Here is a 21600-nt window from a genome sequence, read left to right as displayed (position 1 = left end):
GGTTTTCCTGGGTACAGGTTTAAGTGTATACTGACAGGTTTAAGTGTATACTGACATATGTAAGACAGTAATTACTTTTTCTTCAGTCTGCTAGCTGTCATTTCTTTAAGAGCACATTTAGGCTGTCACACATTTATACTGCTGCCACTGATGTCAATTTGGTCTACCTGGAGTACTGTGTACCATTTTGGTCTCCTTACCTAAGGAAGGATATACTTACCATAGAGGGAGTGCAACGAAGGTTCACGAGATTGATTCCTGGGATGGCGGGACTGTCATATGAGAAGATATTGAGTAAACTAGGCCTGTATTCTCTTGAATTCAGAAGAATGAGAGGGGATCTCATTGAAGCATACAAAATTATTATAGGGCTTGATAGGGTGGATGCTGGGAGAATCTTTCCCTTGGCTGGGGAATCTAGAACCAGGAGCCACAGCCTCAGGATAAAGGGTAGGCCATTCAGGACTGAGATGAGAAGAAATTTCTTCACACAGAGGGTGGTGAATCTTTGGAATTCTCTACCCCAGAGGGCTGTGGAGGCTCAGTCATTGGGTATATTCAAAACAGAAGTCGGTAGATTTCTGAATAGTAAGGCCATCAAGGGATATGGCGATAGGGCCAGTGAATGGAGCTGAAGCAGAAAATCAGCCATGATCTCATTGAATGGCGGAGCAGGCTCAAAGGGCCGAATGGCCTACTGCTCCTATTTCTTATGTTCTTATTAGTTTGAGCCTCACCTTGGCTGAATTTACTTCTCCGGCATCAGCTTGGTTTGGTCGGGAACATTGTTGTCTTTGAGTGAGAAAATTGTGGGTTTGAGCCCACAGCAGCACTTGAGTGGGTAATCTAGGCTGAGGGAATGCTGCATTGTCAAACAGCAGTTACATTTGTCTAGCACATTGTTACTACTTGTCATTTACTCTAAAGTAAGTCCACAACACTGTGCCTGAGAAACTTGCAACTACTGATGGACTATAATAACCATTGTACTCCAGTGTTGCATATTTAATTTTCCTTTTCTTGCAATTTCCAGTTTCAGAATTTATGTATCCAAATGCTTCAATTATACAATCAGCATTAGCAAAATACAAGCCTGGGCTGAAAGACCTGTAAATATAATAAAATATTCACTAATAAATCCAATAAGGAATTCAGGAGAAACTCTGTTGTAAAAATGTGGAACATGCTACCACATGAATTAGTTGAGGCAAATAGCATAGATGCATTTAAGGGGAAGCTAGATAAGTACATGAGGGAGAAAGGAATAGAAGGATCTGCTGATCGGGTGAGAGCCTATGATACACGGCCTGTTGGCATACAGAATAAGAACTGTTTTTCCCACAAGTTTGCCACCTTTTAAAGTGTGCTGCTCTTTTTTTTTAACTGATATCTTGAGGCTTTCTTGTTGGCATTGTACATGTAGAGTAGAATTTAATCTTTCACAAGATCTGGTATACACCTTTGCCAGTCGTTTACGTGTTATGGGTCAGAAATCTCAGACATGCCATAATGTCTTTGAAACCACATTGTGTATTTTATGGCAATGTCAACTATTCATCACTGGCAAAAAGAAAATCAGTTATTGTTCGACTTTATTTGTATCTTGGACCCTGTACTTTTACTGTATTTTAACTACAGACTTCAGAACCTATTGCCAGGCAAGATTGTTTGTCTCTCTATTTACATCACAGAGCTTGTTTGTATTGGCTGTGTCTTTCATAATGATCTCCGCTCCGTTCCTACTTGGGGTATAGTTGTACGTGCTCCAGCAATCTTTTATGAGGAGTCTATTTGTCAAGTGTGATTCTAGTCAGTGGGAGGCATTAAATTTGAGCCTAATTCTGTTCTGGTTCAATGTCCACAGGTCAGGTACACTTTCCAGCAGCAGCCACTGGATAGCAATCGGGAGTGAGAATCCGAACTGATTTTTTTCCCCCGCCATAACTCACTGTCCCGTTTTGTACTCTATATTTTCTCGGGTTCAACACCATCAGCCACTCCCATCAGCAAACCCTGTGGCCTAGAAATTCAGTGGCTTGCGCCAGCCGGTAGCGCCTTAGGAGAAGGAGATGTTGGGCGCTAGGCGGCTAGCGGCCGGGTGCAGCGCGATCTGCGCCTCTCCCCAATTTCACTCAAGATTTAGCGGCGGCGCAAAGTCTTTGCGCGCGCTCAGCTGCGCGCGCAGATCCTGACATCATTTCCTCGTGCAACGCCCTTTGTGCGCCCCAAACCGGAAATTCAGTGGCGACGCCCTATTGTGCGCCTGGCGCCCCTAGCGACTGGTAGAGGGGAACGGTTCTCAGTCGATGCGGGGCGCGGGGGGCGCAAATTAAAGGGCACTCCTCCTGCAGTAGAAAAGGCTGCCATTTCGCAGCACTCCTTTTTGAGAGACGGAGCTTTGCAGAGAGACAAAGGTGGAGAGCTTTCTGCTTTGGCTCAACACTCGGACAGGTACTTGTGGCTTCAGGCCACAGCTTTCCACTTGTCTTTGCCTTCAGTGTCATATCATTGTTTGCAAACATATAATGGGGGCTGCAATGGGTGCAAACGCTGGCCTACTCCATTGCATTCAAAGGGCTCACAGACGCCGTGAGAGAGTGGCAGTCCTGGCCAGACGGAGAGGGGGCAACAGGCGTCGGCAAAGGAGGCCTTGCCCACTCAGGGTATACCGCCAGCAGTTCTCCTATCTGAACATGTCTGACGAGCAGTGTGTTCGGAGGCTGCAATTCCGAAGGGCGGTGGTCACTGAGATCTGCCACCTGCTTGGCGGTGATCTGCAGCCACAGCTGAGGAGCAGGACGTCTCTGTCGGTGGCAGTGAAGGTGACGGTGGCTCTCAACTTCTATGCCACCGGCTCCTTCCAATCCGCTACTGGGGACATTTCCAACATTTCCCAGTTCGCCGTGCATTGCTGCATCCGCCAGGTGACCAATGTCCTTTTCAGAAGGAGATGTCAGTTCATCTCCTTCTCCATGGCCCTTGTCAAGCAGCAACAGCGTGCAATGGGCTTTGCAGCATTCGCGGTCTTCCCCATGGTGCAGGGCGCCATTGACTGCACGCATTTGGCTTTGCGGGCACCTCTGGAGAATGCCGAGGATTACCGCAACCGGAAGGGCTACCATTCGCTCAACGTTCAGCTGGTGTGTGACCACAGGCAGCTCATCCTAGCTGTCAATGCCCGCTTTCCAGGCAGCAGCCACGATGCCTTCATCCTGCACCAGACTTCTGTGGCAGACATGTTCCAGGCCCAGCCTCACCCATGAGGATGGCTTCTCGGGGACAAAGGCTATCCTTTGTGTACCTGGCTGATGACCCCGCTCCATGCGCCCAGCACCCCTGCTGAAGAGGGATACAATGAGAGCCATCAAGCAACCAGGAACATCATTGAGCAAACCATCGGCGTCCTGAAGCAACGGTTCCGCTGTCTGGATCGTTCCGGTGGAGCCCTACAATATTCGCCGGAGCAAGTCTCCCATTTCGTGGTCGTGTGCTGCATGCTGCACAACCTGGCTATCCGCAGGACTCAGCCACTGCCACCAGAGATTGGAGGACCACCTGAGGAGGAGGAGGAGGAGGAGGAGGACCAGCACAGGAGGGAGGCAGAAAGTGCAAGGGCCGCCCGTCGGCGGCTTATTGAACGTCGGTTCTAGGCCCCCTCTCAGGGAATGGCTTGTGCCAATGTCACCAGATGAATGTAGCCGCTCCACAAGCCCTCAGCCGAGCAGGGCAACCAGGACTTGGGCAGTGCGATTTCAGAACATTTATTACTTGGAAACCTCTGCCCTTCCCACATTACAAACTAATGGAGAGAAGCCCCCTCCAAAAACACAAAACGAACAGTCTCGGCCTTACAAAGCAAAGAAAGACACCAGTCTCGGCCTTACAAAGCAAAGAAAGACACCAGTCTCGGCCTTACAAAAACACAACTACACCAGTCTCGGCCTTTCAACAAACACAAAGCATTTGGCCAGACCTTCTACTTTTTGCCCTGCGAGGGTGATGCCTTTCGCATCCGTGACTGGCCCCTGCCCGCCCTGCAGCTCCTCCTCAATGGGACCCCAGTGGCTGCAGCAAGGCTGGGGGAAGGCTGCTGAGGGTTAGATGGCGAGACGGCAGATGCCCTTGGGGGTCGGCCTGCACCAGCTCTGGCCCTGGAGGGGCCGGCTGCTGACTGCTCCAACTCTGCTTGGGCGGCAGCAGTCTGTCCAGCGGCTCGTGGCAGCTGCAATGGCGGAGTGGCAGTGTCGGCTGCAGGAATGGTGCCAACCTGACAGATCGCAGGTACTCCCTGGTCGCCTGAGACATTGGCACTCGCACGGGCCAGCACTGCAGCATGCGCAGCAAACAGCTGAAGAACAGACTGCTGGGCTGCTGCTGCGCGGCGAGTGCCCTGGCGATGCCTGGCCGATCCAGCGAGGGTGGCAGCAGTTAGTGCCCGTGTGGCCCTGGTCTGTGTCCGCATGACACCAGCCAGTGAATGAACGGCACGACTGAGCACTTGGCTAGAAGCTGCCTGTGCTGCCGCGAAGGCCTGCAGACTCCTGACCTGTGCTGCACTGAATTGTTCCAGACTCCTGGCCTGTGCTGCACTGAATTGTTGCAGACTCCTGGCCTGTGCTGCTCCGAATTCCTGCACATTCCTTGACAGAGACTCAATGGAGTCAGGCATCCTTGCCACTGCAGCCATGAGCTCAGTGTGCCTGCGCTCAGCCTGGACGGCCATTTCCTCCAGGAGCCGCACCTCCTCTGCGCTCACCGTCGCAGGACTGGAGGCCGCACTCACCCTCTGGGGAGAAGTCCGCCGAGCTTCCCCACCCCTCCCGCGTTGCTGCAGGCCGCTAGGCCCCGGAGCTTCACTCTCCTCCGACCCTTCCCCCCGGCTCCCCTCCAGGGAAGACGTGTCCCCTTCATCGCCATGGGCTGGCGCGGCTGAGGGTGGCACTGATGGGCCGGCTTCCTCTTCATCCTCCTCGAATTCGGAATCGCTGACAGTGGCAGCTTGAGGGCCCGCCTCCTCACCTGGCGATTCACCATCTGAAAGCAGGGAGGCACAAGAGTTGCTTTAGAGTGAGGACAGGGCGGCAGCGAGGGAGGCATGAGTGCTGCCATGCAATGCATTGGTCGGACAGTGGCAAAGGATGCTGATCTGAGGCGCAAGTGGAAAGAGAGAGGTCAAAAAGTGATGCCCTTACCATTGGTGCCCAGAACAGGGTTGGCATCTCCACTGGCGACAGGGCCAATCAGCCGTCCTGCCATAATGCTGGTCGAGGTCGGAGAGCTCTTTGATGTCAGGACGGCCTCCCCCGGTCTCACGTTGCTTCCTATGGTTGTACGCCACCTTGGCCTGCAAGAGTAAGGACGGCCTCTAAGTACAGTGTGAAGCCCTGATCTTGGCTGTACTGCCTCCCATGGTCGAATAGCTTGTACAGTGTGTAAAGTGCTGAATGCGCAAGTGATTTTCATGACAGTCCCATAGCTGCTGGATGAGGGCTGGCCATTAGGGCTTTCAGGTCCCTTTGCCCATAAAGTGAGGTGCACATGCAGGGATGAGGAGGACACTGGAAAGGGTACTCACCCTGACAATCCGAGTGAGGTCGTTGAACTTTTTCCGGCATTGCACAGGAGTCCTGGCAACCACGCTGTTGGAAGTCACCCTGTTTGAGACCTCCCTCCAGGCTTTCTGGTAGGCGCTGGGCAGTGGCCCCCTGCCACCTTCAGGGAACAGAACATGGCGCCTGCGCTCCACTCCACCAACCAGCACCCTCAGGTCGCCCTCGCTGAAGCGCTGCGCTCTCTCCCTGGCCTTCTCCATAGCCCTGGGCGTTGCGCAGATGAAGCAGAAGTGGTCAGGCCTAGCTTGAGGGCTGCAGTGTGCAGGGCGTGGCAGGCAAACAAATCCACCCTCCCCCTTTAAGAGCTGACCGGCGCCAGAGTGTCTGGCGTCAATCAGCAACTCGCCGCACCTGCGCTGCGCCCGTCCTCGAGGGTATCGCCCCGGACCGCCGGCTTAGCGCCTAATGATAGTCGTGCATCGCCTGTTTTAGCGCAGCAGCAACCTCTTGGGGCGATGCGACTGAATATCGGCGAAGGTGGCGCGAACTTGCGCCGGGCGCAAACTTTAGCGGCCGCCCGACTTTAGCGCCCCGAACGTGGCTATACTGAATTTCTAGGCCTGTGTCCCTTACAATACGGAGTCCACCACCTTTTTCCCAAATATCCAGTTACACGATAGTGAGACTCGAGGATTGTAACAGATAAATCTTACTTTGTACATCGGCTACTGGAATGCATCACTTACCACTCCATGACACTTTCTCTCTAAATGGCTGACTGGATATGCTCTCTTGCTGGATCAAAATTCAGGCTTTGAGCCAACGGTGCTTTATTTCTTTGTGATGGTTAAATGAACAGTAAACAGTATAACACGGTGAATTATACATCATTATATCCTCCTTAATACCTCAAATAATAAAGATGTGACTCAGTTTCTCCCTAAGCATAGACTTTAAAATATAGACTCTCTTGTGCTGCAGAATAGTTACCATTTGAAATATAGTTTTAATGTTGGCTGTCATCAATTAAAGAACACCAGGCTCTCGTTTCAAACTGTGGACTCCCGGTTGAATCACATGACCCAATATCTGTAATAGGAAAGTTGCGACTCTGAACTGTACATCAAAGAGGACGACAGCCAATCCGTGACCTTGTCCCCTTCTCAAAGGTCTCGAGCAAAGCCGTCAATCAAAGCCACCGGCCCAGGCTGAGACCTACTTGATCTGTGTCGAGCAATTTTGCGACCTTCGCCCCCATTCCGCCAAATATCCTGAAACAACAGCAATGGATGGCTGCATCTATCATAATTTCATTAGATCAATTTTGAATGTAGGCAATCTTTGGCAATGGCGAAGATGTTTCCGATTCAATTGTAATGGCCCCAGCTTAATTAAACAATTATCACTTTGGACAACCATTGTGCGGGCCTGAGAGTCTCAAAGGTTATGGAAACCACTGCAGCCAGCTCATCTGGAACTGAACTAATTATCATTGATATTTGTGGGACCTTGCTGTGTGCAAATTGGCTGCAGCATTTGGTGACAACAGTGACTGCATTTCAACCTACTTAATTGGCAGTGAATCACTTTGGGACGTCCTGAGAATGTGAATGGCATTATACTTCCGCCAAGACCACTCGGCTCCCGACCTCATTATAGCCTTGGTCCAAACATGGACAAAGGAGCTGAATTCCAGAGGTGAGGTGAGAGTGACTGCCCTTGACATCAAGGCAGCATTTGACCAAGTGTGGCATCAAGGAGCCCTAGTAAAACTGAAGTCAATGGGAATCGGGGGGAAAAACTCTCCACTGGCTGGGGCCATACCTAGCACAGAGGAAGATAGTTGTGGTGGTTGCAGGTCAATCATCACAGCCCCAGGACATCGCTGCAGGAGTTTCTCAGGGCAGTGTCCTAGGCCCAACCATCTTCAGCTGCTTCATCACTGACCTTCCCTCCAACATAAGGTCAGAAATGGGGATGTTTGCTGATGACTGCAGTGTGTTCATTGCCATTCACAACTCCTCAGATAATGAAGCAGTCGATGCCCACATGCAACAAGACCTGGACGATGTTCAGGCTTGGGCTCATAAGTGGCAGGTAACATTCGTGCCACACAAGTGTCAGGCAATGACTATCTCTAACAAGCGAGCGTCTAACCACTGTCCCTTGACATTCAATGGCGTTACCATCGCCGAATCCTCCACCATCAACATCCTGGGGTCACCATTGACCAGAAACTTAACTGGACCAGCCACATAAATACTGTGGCAACAAGAGCAGGTCAGAGGCTAGGTATTCTGCGGCGAGTGTCTCACCTCCTGACTCGCCAAAGCCTTTCCACCATCTACAAGGCACGAGTAAGGAGTGTGATGGAATACTCTCCACTTGCCTGAATGAGTGCAGCTCCAACGACACTCAAGAAGCTTGACACCATCCAGGACAAAGCAACCCGTTTGATTGGCGCCCATTCCACCACTTTAAACATTCACTCCCTCCACCACCGGCATACCGTGGCTGCAGTGTGTACCATCTACAAGATGCACTGCAGCAACTCGCCAAGGCTTCTTCGGCAGCACCTCCCAAACCCACGAGCTTTACCACCTAGAAGGACAAGGGCAGCAGCCGCATGGGAACACCACCACCTCCAAGTTCCCCTTCAAGTTACACAGCATCCTGACTTGGAAATATATCACTGTTCCTTTATTACCGCTGGGTCGAAATCCTGGAACTGCCTCCCTAACAGCACTGTGGGAGTAGCTTCACCACACGGGCTGCAGTGGTTCAAGAAGGCGGCTCAACACCACCTTCTCGAGGGCAATTAGGGATGGGCAATAAATGCTGGCCTTGCCAGCGATGCCCACATCCCATAAACGAATACAAAAAACACTAATGCAAGTTCCTTCTTTATTTCTGTAATGTCTTTACCTTTGAGAAATACCTTATGTGATCCTGTTTCTAGAAATAAAGAATACAAGTTAAAAGTTGAACATGACAACAGTCCATTTCACCTCAACCACTTGTAGCTTCTCAAGTGCAGCCCTATATGAGATCAGCTAACTCAGCACAGATTACGCATCAAACCTGGGACTTTCTCATCTGTATTGCAAAGTACTATACTAGACAATAGGGCCAAAGTTACTCGGCATTCCAGCAGCCATCTTGTATAACTATAGTGGGAGTCCAGTGCAATGGCCGCATATGCTTTAGATATGCTGGGTCCGGGACTGATGCGAGTGTTTCCTGTGGCCCTGTTTGGAGGCAGAGTCTCTGCCTAGCTCAATCAAGGCTGATGACGCAGAGTGGGATGTGCTCAGGGCAGATACTCCCTATGCTGGAAGATCCCACGTCTTCAGCCTTCGAGGGTCCTGGTGTCAGTTTTGTGATTGGCATGCTGAGAAAGAAGAGGCGTACTATCCTCCTGGTGGTCAAAGGTGGGCCCACCAGGTAAAGGTGGCTGCTGGGGGAAGTGGGATTGTGGCTTGGTCTAATGAAGAGAGGTGAAGATGCAATTTTGAAAAGATGTCAGAGTGGCTCCCTTGGAATGGGGGCCACTGAAGGCACAAACCGGTGGACAGAAAGGGGCCACATCTCTCCACTCCCCATCAGATCCTGTAAGTCATTGAGGGAACTTTCAATTTTTAAAACACATTGGATATTTTTTTTCTTTTTCTTTGCCGTACACTGTACCTGCTTTACATTTAAATTCCAATACCATCTGTTTCTGGTTTGTTTTTATGCCTCACTAGAACTTTTATTGCTTTTCGTGCTTCAGAATTTTTTTTCCACCAAAATTGCTTTGCCATGGTGCATGCAAGTTGTGCTGTATAACTGTCCCAGAAAACCTTTTGTTTTGCATACATTGCTCTTTAAGGTCTGTAATGGTCAGAACTTTTCAAGGGTTCCAAGTGACCTTTCTGTAACATGTTTTTACAGTGACCCTTGCAATAATACCTAACCAGTACAACACTGTCCTTTTTGGGCACCACAGATTATTTGGAACAAAAAAGATTTCTAAATATATTTTCCAAGAACGGTCTGCTCCAAAAATTGTTCGAGCCAACAAGAGAGTTTGCTCTGCAGCAGATGCCAACATCCAATATTAAGGAACAAAATACCCATTCTATTGGCAGTTAAAACTGTCCACCGTGTGCTGGCTTATTGCAAGTACCCTGCTGTGCCAGTAAAAAAAATAGCCAGTTGGCTACCGATACACTTCTGTTTCTGGTGACACAATAAGCATGTCGATTGTGAAGAAAGTTTATTTCGTATGTTGATAACGCGTGTTGCAAAAAATAGCATCTGCTTCACTTGGATGTGACCTCGTGCTGTGCGGCTCTTCTGCACTTCCCCACCCCAAAACAGTGGTGAGCTCTGCCCCCTTTTAGTCTGTTACGGCATCATTGGTCCTTTTTACTCTATGGAATGTCTGATCTTTAACTGCAGTACAGATTTAGTAAGATTAGAAAAGGGTAGAGGCACTCCTGTCTTTGAAAGTGGATGTTAACGAAGCTGTCGGGCTCTTTTTATAATTAGTGTGTGTCTGCAGAAAGGATTTCTCGTGTGAATGAGAATCCTGCTGTTTGAAAGAGATTGCCTCTGTCAAAACTTCTAGTGGAATTTTGCTGGGGATCTTTGCGACTAAAACCAACTTTACTGGAAGACTACACTGTTATATTTATCACTAAGTGGCCTACAGTTGCAAAAATAATTTTGCACACTGTCTGTACATATACTGCAGCTGAACAGTTGATTGAAAAGGCTGGTTTAGTCAGACCTATACTATACATGACTTAGAGGTCATTTTAACCCTACTTGCCTGGAGGAAAACAGACGGGTGAGCAGTTAAAATCGCCACGGTCACTTACCCGCCCTGGAGCTAACGAGAGCTAAACTTTTGTGATTTTTAACCTGCTGGACTGATCATGTGGCAAGGCCACCCAACCAAAGCAGGCGGGATCCATTTTAACATGTGCATGTTGGGTCCCAATGCTGTCATTTGGACCCGACTGCAATTTTTACTCGGTGCCTTGACTGGGAAGCAGCACTGAGTTTCCTGCCAGGCCAACCCAGCAAGACGGATCAGGGCCAGAGAAGGCCCAAAAAAAGTAAGGGTTTAAATGAGGCCTGGGAATTAAAATACCCTGGGCATCATTTTTGGAGCGGTAGGTGAGTTTCTAACTCGCACTGCTGCTCACCTGCTGAAAACTGGCCCGCAGTTGTAATTGGGGCCTTAATATTGCTTACCCCTGAGAGTGGGTGTGAAAATTGTTTAATTCCCCAGTTTAGTTGTCACCTCAATGAACACAAAAACGTATACTTTTTCATTTAGGTGCTTTAAACAGTGACGATTGAACGTTATGAATTTCTGTGTTCCCAGGCAAATATATCTACTTTTATTACTGTAAATTATTTAATCTGTTTGTACATTCCTTCTTACTATAAACGTAACAGTGGACTTAATGAAAGTTTGAGAACAATTAGCTGGCAGAGAGCAATTTTGGAATGAAGCATGTATCTTCTGAAACTAAGTTCTGCCACGGTATTTTGATCATTAGTAATCCCTCCTGATAATATCATTCACCTGATACCACAGTATGTCAATCCGCTTCCGTCAACCATCAGTGGACCTTGTTCTAAACTTTCCTTTTGTCAGACTATTTATTTGTAAAACAGATGGTAAAGTTAATTCCCAGTATATAATCTGGGGGTTTTCTTCCTTCCCTTCATTTCATGTACAAAGAAATCCTGAGGTGAGCAGTAGATTGAGGATTGGAAAGTAAAATATTAAAATAACAGAACACATTTGTTACCAGTATTGCACAGCAAGCAAAACAGAAGTTGTCTATAACTAGAAGTGCAGAGCTAAGAAAAATATACTTCGTAACTGGAATTTCTTTCAAAGTGTTTTTTGGCTCTCCCATTTTTGATTTTATAGCTATTAATAGTAATGTCATGAGTGTGTACTCACTGTAACTGTACATGTAATTGTTTACTGCCTGGCCCCACTCCCAAAATTAATGGAAATGTTAACCGCTGTGGTGAATTGTACTACTGTAATTGAATTCACATGAAACAAGATGCAATGACAACCTTGAGGACTGCAGTGCTATTCCTCTCTTAAATGTAAAACTAATTCTAAAGTTCACAAGAAAGCTGATAGGACATTACAGTGACAAAAATGGGGACATTTACACTGGAGAGAAAATAGTGAAGTCATAGCCCCCAATGGTTATTTATAGCCTTTCTTATTGAATCATTCATCGAGATGTTCTAAGAAACAAGAAGTGTGGATTTTGAAATCTGAAAACCTTTATCAGTATGCCGAAGCTTTGTATTGTAATAAATTTACAATGTTAGCGTAAAGCTTATAGCTATTAACTAAAAGTTGTTTACTCAATTGCAACACGCCACAGAAAAAATTGTTACATGACATATAAAATGAAACAGAGAGGCTGCAAATATCCATCAGTCTCTATTCCGGTTTTCTAGGCCTTAAATATAAAATTAACACCAATTATGTAGATCTACTACATGTTATAGACATAATATTTCGTTTTTTTCAACTAGTTTAATATTTTTGGGGGAATCATTCCAACAGTTAACATCTTCCTTCATACACAGGTCTAAAGGCGGGTGAAGGTCACGTAACATTAGGAAGGACACGGCAACTGAGTATTGGACAATATGAACGAGGTGATGCTCATCTGTTGTATGATCAGAGTGGATGGATGAAATCCTCTGACCCTTGCCACTCCATACCCACTGGAACATTCACCACAACTGGCCAGTCAGGGGAGGTAGGTTGAACAATAAGAAATAAAATGTATTATGTATGAAGATCGCCCTTGGATCCAACTCTTCCCCAAACCAAAATGAATTGTTGTGCCTTTTTTCCCAAATTATTATTAGTTCCGCCTTTTTAAAATGATTCGATTGTTGTGTTAATGCTGTTTGAAGAACTATAGCTACTTGTTTTCTGCTCCTATGGAGGCTACAGCTCAATAGTCATTTCTTCAGAATGTATCATTAAAATGACAGTTTTCATCAGAAGAGGTTTCTGCTTTGCCAGTGATTTTTTTTTTCTTCCCCATGCTGTGCAGTCTCAATTGATTTCGAGAATGAGCAGGTAACCTGTTCCCACATCTCCAATGAAGCCATTGTCCTTCAGCATCCTGAGGTTCACCACATTGGCTCAAGTTGACTAGCCTATGATTAGTCTTTTCACAGAGTGCATTTCTGCAGAAACCCTGTATCTCATGGTAATTGTGAGGACACAGTGAGTCTCCCAAAATCACTTATTGGTCCCTCTCCCCTTGTGACTTTGCAGAGCTTCTGTGAATTTACAGAAAAAATACATTCATAAAAAATGTACTGTTCTATCTATATTTTTCCCTCTTGCCTCTGATCGGCTGGCTGAGATCCGATGTTCACCTCCGATCTATTAAAACTGCTTTTATATTGCACCAACAATGGCTCTGGTTCTCGGCGCGTTGGTCTTATGCATCCAACTGCTACCTAAAAGTGAACCTGCTGGGATTTGCTAAGTCTGACCGTTTGCCTAACGGAGCCTGGCAAATTTATTTTCAGGTTGCAACTGGCTACACGAGACCTGTTCGGAGCTGACAACTAGTATGGGTCCTGTTCTGTATAAACACAGCTCAAAATAACAGAAGGAACCTTTTTAAGCAAATGTTTAGAGTGATTCTTTGAAGTTGGTAGCAACAAAAATCACTAATATGAAATTTATTATTAACATAAAAAGCAGTTGCAAATTTAGCAGCATAATGGGGCCGGGGGAGGCATTTCTGACCTACTGACTCAATGGGGGGAATTTTAACTCTTGCCCCCCCCCCCCTCCAAAACGAGTGTGTTTGGGTTGGGTGGCATGTAAAAATGTAAAAAAAAAAAAAAATGAAACCCACCTCCAACCTGCCCACTTTCGGTTTTAATGGAGGAGGGACAGTTGGGTGGGGCAACCAACCTGCTCACAGGAGGCAGGTTGGTCATTTAAATACTGTAATGAGGCTGCATGCCTCAGGATTAACCACCATTTAAAATTTAACGCTGGCTGGCCGGAAAACCTGTCAGCTGAAGGGCGGCAAGGACTGCTGTATCCAGGAGGTAAGTGCCTTTACCTGCTTCACCTACCCCCCGTGAGCGGACACCCCTCCGACCCTTCTTATCTATCCACTAACTTTTTCTGGAAGTGCGCCTGTGTAGATGTTGGGTGAGGACAGAATTGAACTCAACCTTGTTACTAACTGTGGCAAAATAGCCTGGCAACACTGGCAAGGCCAACATGTGAAGAATGGCCATTTAAGCAAGGTCCCAGTAGGTGCCTGGCGTTTGTGCAATCATACGTCAGCAAGGAGGGCAGAGGAGAAAAAGCAAAAATAAACAGTTTTTAAAAAAAATGTTGAAAAGGCTGTTAAGCTGAGAGTAGGTAAACATCTTTTTTAATTAAAGTGATGAAATATAATTGGCCAAAATGGCACTGGTCATATATTGCACTTTGTCAGGAGTACTGTTTATTGACAATACAGAATATCAGTAATGAACTTGAAGGTATTTGTGCTTCTGAAGATTCTCCTTGCACACTCATCACCACGTTACTCAAATGCAGCTGATCAATTCCAGTTGTTGTTGATGGTGGGCCTGTGAATTTAATCAATACAAAGTTACGTACAGTATATTGAGGAATTTTCTGTTCTATTCTGCTGCAGTTAAACACCCCAGGATGTAGCGCTGGCCAGGATGAGATGGATGGCAGATTGCTGAGCTCTTCCTCTGGAAATGAAGTGGTTCCTCCCACACCAGCGTTTCCTCTCTCACCACCAACTCCATATGGTAATAAATGCTGATACCCTACTGTACTAAAAGGCATTACGCCCTGAATTATGAATTTTTTAAGTTCAAAATTTGAAGCAGATTTGAAAATTAGCAAATAATTGAAATGTTGGTGTGCACCAACATTTGCTGTTGTTTATAATCAGTGGAGGAGTTCTGCCACTAGTCAACCTTTGTGCTATAAAATTAATTAATCAACAGCCTGCTTGTCTCAAGTATAATCATTTGGCTGTCTGTTGTCTGGGGGGGGGGAAAAACTACGTTGGATTTCTTCTGTTGCAGTGAAAGTTTCTCAGAATTATTCTGCAATTTCTATGTGCGGAGTTGGGGAGCAGAGCGGCAGCCCTTCAAATGTCTACAGAGTAGTTCAAGGTAAGGAATGCACTCTAGGGCTGGGCTTATTCCCTTCATTAACCTCACTAAGGGGCTCCCATAATGCTGATGCACATTGGGCATTGACTTCTCGCATCATAAAGCACTGCAGCTTGAGGCCTGCCTGCTATAATGTGCCCCTGAAGCACCTGTGGTGCTCCAACCCAGCACACACCCTGTGTATTCTGGTCCTATTTTTCATGGAAATGAGTGAACCTGCACATAATGTGGTTGAAGCATCTGAGCTGCACTCTGGACACATGGGGGGAGGGGTCATTTGGACTTTGGGCGATAACGGATCAGCTGCCCGGTATACATCTCTCCCAATTTTCATTTCCACTGGTTTGAATTAGGGGTAAGATGTATGTTTTCGGTTTGTGCGTGTAAATCTATATAGTTGCCTTTTAATCAAGGTCAAAATTGTCCTCGTCCAGAATACAGAGAAATTGCAACAATGCGAGGATAATCATAACAATTTAGGAATGGTATTTTATCTTCAGCTGTAACAAAATCTGCTAGCTGTTTTAAATATTGGAGTCTTGTCCTCTGTAGAGCTGATTCCAAGATCTGATGCTTTTAGGGAGTGCGTTTTGGGAAATCATGAGGATGGAGCTATTGATTTTCCATTTGTTACAAGTTTCATATCTACCTTAGATATTTTCTTGGGTACAGTGGTGCTGGTCACTCCAATAAGCAGTCCAAGTATCTTATGTTCTGGAGTGTCCTCATAATTCCCAATATTTCATGACATGATAATGTAACCCAAGGATGTACCAATAGGATCTCATTCTAATCTAAACTGGTGTGGAGATGCCGGAGTTGGACTGGGGTGAACAAATGTAAGAAGTCACACAACACCAGGTTATAGTCCAACAGCTTTATTTGAAATCACAAGCTTTCGGAGCGCTGCTCCTTCTTCAGGTGAAGTGGAGAAATGCATAAAGACACAGCTTATATAGTCAGAGAATCATGTCAGATGTTTACAGGTAACCTTTCCAACTGCCATTTATCACACCTCGGCAGAGAGATAATCACAGCAGTCAAAGGTGTGAATGGTGTCCAAACAGGTCAGTCAGGGAAACATTACATCAAAGAACAATGAGGTGGGGTCACAAGGGGTCAAATATTGCAGATGCTGGGGTCTGTATGAAAAACAAAAAAACAGACAAAAAACATTTTTTTTGGCTGGAAATCACAGCAGGTCCGGCCGCATCTGTGTAGAGAGAACAAGCCAATGTCGACTCGAGTCTGGATGACCCTGCGTCAGGTGGGGTTACATGTAGCGTGACATGAACCCAAGATCTCTGTTGAGGCCGTCCTCATGGGTGCGGAACTTGGCTATCAGTTTCTGCTCGACGATTTTGCGTTGTCGTGTGTCTCGAAGGCCGCCTTGGAGAATGCTTACCCGAAGATCGGAGGCTGAATGTCCTTGACTGCTGAAGTGTTCCCCGACTGGGAGGGAACACTCCTGCCTGGTGATTGTTGCGCGGTGTCCGTTCATCCGTTGTCGCAGTGTCTGCATGGTCTCGCCGATGTACCATGCTCCGGGGCATCCTTTCCTGCAACGTATGAGGTAGACAACGTTGGCCGAGTCACATGAGTATGTACCATGTACCTGGTGGGTGGTGTCCTCACGTGTGATGATGGTATCTATGTTGATGATCTGGCATGTCTTGCAGAGGTTGCTGTGGCAGGGTTGTGTGGTGTCGTGGTCGCTGTTCTCCTGAAAGCTGGGTAATTTGCTGCGAACGATGGTCTGTTTGAGGTTAGGCGGCTGTTTGAAAGCGAGTAGTGGAGGCGTGGGGATGGCCTTAGCGAGGTGTTCGTCGTCATCGATGACATGTTGAAGGCTGCGAAGAACATGGCGTAGTTTCTCCGCTCCGGGGAAGTACTGGACGACGAAGGGTACTCTGTTGGTTGTGTCCCGTGTTTGTCTTCTGAGGAGGTCTATGCGATTTTTCGCTGTGGCCCGTCGGAACTGTCGATCGACGAGTCGAGCGTCATATCCCGTTCTTACAAGGGCGTCTTTCAGTGCCTGTAGGTGTCCATCGCGTTGTCCACCTGCCGTCGTACCTCTCGCACACTCCTCAACCATCTCGTACACCAGTTCTACAGCAGACGCCGCAACCTCGAAACCGAGATGGAGTCCATGTTCTCAGCCTGTGCTCAGGACGCAGCAGACCAGCTACGAGACACCGCCAAACAAACAAGGCAACGGAACTACGCTACCTACATGCACACCAAGAACAGGAAGCTTGAGAAACTTGGCATCACCAGCAGCAGCAACCAAGCCTCCCCCGGTACCACGGTTGAAACCACAGGGAAATCCATCGTCAACCTGTCCGACCACACCCTTCAACCAGACGAAATTGAAGTTCTCAGCCGAGGGCTCAATTTCTGCCCCACCACCAAAATGGACCCCATCGGTCTCGCGGCAGACACAGAGGAATTCATCAGGAGAATGAGGCTCCGGGAATTCTTCCACAAATCCCAAGATGTCAGCAGCGAACCCAATGAGACAATCAATGATCCAGAACAGCAGACAGAGGGATCCGCAGTGCAGCTACCGAAGAAGAAAGAGTCAAATTGGACCCCTCCGGAGGGTCGCTGCCCTAAGCTTGACATGTATGCTCTAGCTGTCAGGAGATGCATCAACGGCAGATTCATCAGCCGCACTCACAAGACAGTCCAGAATGTCACCCGAGCACAACGCAACGCCATCCACGCTCTCAAGACCAACCGCAACATCGTCATCAAACCAGCAGACAAAGGAGGTGCCATCGTCATACAGAACAGAACGGACTATTGCAAAGAAGTATACCGACAACTGGACAACCAGGAACACTACAGACAGTTACCCGCAGATCCGACCAAAGAACACACCCGCCAACTCAACAGACTGATCAAAACCTTCGATCCAGACCTTCAAAGCATCCTACATGCTCTCATCCCACGTACTCCCCGCGTGGGAGGCTTCTACTGCCTCCCAAAGATACACAAAGCCAACACACCTGGACGTCCTATCGCATCAGGCAACGGAACCCTGTGTGAGAACCTCTCTGGATATGTCGAGGGCATCCTGAAACCCATCGTACAGGGAACCCCCAGCTTCTGTCGCGACACTACAGACTTCTTACAGAAACTCAGCACCCACGGACCAGTTGAACCAGGAACACTCCTCGCCACGATGGACGTCTCGGCACTCTACACCAGTATCCCCCACGATGACGGCATCGCTGCGACAGCCTCAGTACTCAACACCAACAACAGCCAATCTCCAGACGCCATCCTACAACTCATCCGCTTCATCCTTGACCACAATGTCTTCACCTCCGACAACCAGTTCTTTACCCAAACACACGGAACAGCCATGGGGACCAAATTCGCACCCCAATATGCAAACATCTTCATGCACAAGTTCGAGCAAGACTTCTTCGCTGCACAGGATCTCCAACCAACGCTATACACCAGATACATCGACGACATTTTCTTCCTATGGACCCACGGCGAAGAATCACTGAAAAGACTACACGATAACATCAACAAGTTCCATCCCACCATCAAACTCACCATGGACTACTCCTCAGAATCGGTCTTATTCCTGGACACACGAATCTCCATCAAAGACGGACACCTCAGCACTTCACTCTACCGCAAGCCCACGGACAACCTCACGATGCTTCGCTTCTCCAGCTTCCACCCTAACCACGTTAAAGAAGCCATCCCCTACGGACAAGCCCTGCGAATACACAGGATCTGCTCAGACGAGGAGGAACGCGATGGACACCTACAGGCACTGAAAGACGCCCTTGTAAGAACGGGATATGACGCTCGACTCGTCGATCGACAGTTCCGACGGGCCACAGCGAAAAATCGCATAGACCTCCTCAGAAGACAAACACGGGACACAACCAACAGAGTACCCTTCGTCGTCCAGTACTTCCCCGGAGCGGAGAAACTACGCCATGTTCTTCGCAGCCTTCAACATGTCATCGATGACGACGAACACCTCGCTAAGGCCATCCCCACGCCTCCACTACTCGCTTTCAAACAGCCGCCTAACCTCAAACAGACCATCGTTCGCAGCAAATTACCCAGCTTTCAGGAGAACAGCGACCACGACACCACACAACCCTGCCACAGCAACCTCTGCAAGACATGCCAGATCATCAACATAGATACCATCATCACACGTGAGGACACCACCCACCAGGTACATGGTACATACTCATGTGACTCGGCCAACGTTGTCTACCTCATACGTTGCAGGAAAGGATGCCCCGGAGCATGGTACATCGGCGAGACCATGCAGACACTGCGACAACGGATGAACGGACACCGCGCAACAATCACCAGGCAGGAGTGTTCCCTCCCAGTCGGGGAACACTTCAGCAGTCAAGGACATTCAGCCTCCGATCTTCGGGTAAGCATTCTCCAAGGCGGCCTTCGAGACACACGACAACGCAAAATCGTCGAGCAGAAACTGATAGCCAAGTTCCGCACCCATGAGGACGGCCTCAACAGAGATCTTGGGTTCATGTCACGCTACATGTAACCCCACCTGACGCAGGGTCATCCAGACTCGAGTCGACATTGGCTTGTTCTCTCTACACAGATGCGGCCGGACCTGCTGTGATTTCCAGCCAAAAAAAATGTTTTTTGTCTTTTTTTGTTTTTCATACAGACCCCAGCATCTGCAATATTTGACCCCTTGTGACCCCACCTCATTGTTCTTTGATGTAATGTTTCCCTGACTGACCTGTTTGGACACCATTCACACCTTTGACTGCTGTGATTATCTCTCTGCCAAGGTGTGATAAATGGCAGTTGGAAAGGTTACCTGTAAACATCTGACATGATTCTCTGACTATATAAGCTGTGTCTTTATGCATTTCTCCACTTCACCTGAAGAAGGAGCAGCGCTCCGAAAGCTTGTGATTTCAAATAAAGCTGTTGGACTATAACCTGGTGTTGTGTGACTTCTTACATTAATCTAAACTGGATATCATGTTTTTTGCAATTGTGAGAAGGCCTGTGAACATGGAGTGAGTTAGCATGTGAGGGAATGTAAAGGAGGCCAGAAGTGAGCAGAGCAGACAGCATGAAGGGCTGAGGCCACAAAGGGATTTATAAGAGGACAGTGATTTCAAATTTAATACATTGGGAGATGGCAAACTAATAGGAGTAATAGGGGAGCAGTACAGAATGTGAGCAATAAAATTTTACAGGTGTTCCAGCAGACAAGGATTGAATTGTCGAGATAGATCATTAACCTGCAGTTACCTTTTGAGATCATGGAGTATTTATTCTTCTCCATCTTCCTCCCAACCTCTTGTAGGTGCTCACCTTTTCGCACATAAGTAATGGCCACTTAGGGCACTAACCACCCTGGAGTCAACCTCCACTCTTTCTGCTAAGTGACCATTCTTCACTTGTAAGACGAATCTTGGCAGGTTATTCAAATGTAGAGGCCATCACAGATGAGTACGATTCTGTTCCCACAAACGTCCACATCAGTGCACATTCTAGCAGGAGTTATGGGACAGAAGTAGGAACCTTCGCTGATTTTCCCTTGGGGCACTGTAACACTCTCACTGTAGGTAACTGAATCTATCTCGGTACTGAAGCTAGAATCTTCTGGTCAGTATGATGTAGTGCTACACAAGGTGGTGCCTTTACCCACTCAGCTATTGGGGGAAGCTCCGAGTCCTAAAGCAAAACTTTCCTTCAGGAGATTGACGTGATTTCCATTCTATGCATTCTTGTTTAATATATGTTTAAAACCATGCCAAATTGCAACAATATGCCAACCTCTGTGGATATGATAATATAAGTCATAAAAACATTTCAGTCATAAGAAGTGTGAAGAAGGAGTTTGAAAGTGCAATGTGGATTTGACCAGAGATTTGCCAGCACTTCATCAGACATCCAAGCTTATGCCAGGAGCAAGAGAGTTGCTGCAGCTGCTTCTTAACATTCCATGTCCAGATCAGCACAGAATGCATTTTCACACTGTTTCTGTTTCCTGTGGGGTTCATTCCCAGGCATTGTTTGTACACAGAAGTTCAGACACACAGTTAACCATATGGAAAGGCTGTGGAATTATTCCTGCAGCGCGATCCAGCTTCTTGTATTTTATTTTTGCTGACTAAAACCAAATTCAGTTTTATGAGGCAGCCTTGCCTCTGGATGCAGACTGTTGTTATTATCACATACACTGCAAATAAGTTAGAAAGTTCAAGCTGTCATTGAAATTAACAATGTAAGAGGACTTGGCCCAGCTGAAACTTTATATTTAGTTTCAACAAGTGTTTTTGTTTAAAGAGCTATTTTAGACATTATTATTGCAGCTGTGGATTAACCTGAGGTCTTGATTCTCAAATTATGCCCACAAGCTAAAACATGAAGAAGTGATTCACTTCCTGTTTCTTTCTATAAAAATTGCAATTTTAACAGAAAGGGGATAAACTAATTAGCCCATTAGTTTTGCAACAAAATCGGATAAAATAATAGAATAGTAGGTTACAGGAGTATAGGACATAGATCCATGCTAACTATTACTAGCAAGATATTTCTAAGAGGGTAAGGTTCAACTTAACAAACATTCTTGACTTCTTTAAGGATGTTGCAAACAAAATATAGTGGCAGGTCCGATGATGCAATTTATTTGGACATATGCCCAATTAAAGACTACAAATTGAAGTTTTCAGACAACACTGCACAAATGCAGAGTAGAGTCGGGACAGTTAAAGGTGGAGTTTCCGATCCGGCAGGAATCCCACCAGATTGGTGGCATTGAAACCTCTGTGCCCACCTGTCTCTCTGACTG

General features: G+C 47.1%; 1 protein-coding gene across 10 annotated transcripts in view; it reads left to right on the top strand.

Moving 5' to 3' along the window:
- The window catches only part of tns3 (tensin 3), a 532570-nt gene that overhangs the window by 462938 nt on the left and 48032 nt on the right, over positions 1 to 21600 (top strand). For 9 of the 10 annotated variants that reach the window (XM_085988093.1, XM_085988094.1, XM_085988092.1 and 6 more), the window contains 2 exons: positions 12174 to 12349; positions 14276 to 14399. In XM_085988093.1, coding sequence (XP_085844219.1) covers positions 12174 to 12349; positions 14276 to 14399 — 300 coding nt within the window. Of the gene's footprint in view, positions 1 to 12173; positions 12350 to 14275; positions 14400 to 14681; positions 14772 to 21600 lie in introns of all 10 variants that reach the window. The other variant, XM_085988102.1, reaches the window with a different exon arrangement.

Source organism: Somniosus microcephalus, chromosome 5, assembly GCF_052327205.1.
Source record: "Somniosus microcephalus isolate GS21.2 chromosome 5, FLI_Smic_1.0, whole genome shotgun sequence".
NCBI lineage: Eukaryota > Metazoa > Chordata > Chondrichthyes > Squaliformes > Somniosidae > Somniosus > Somniosus microcephalus.
Note: the sequence above shows the minus strand (reverse complement) of the source record. Positions and strands in the feature narration are given on the sequence as shown.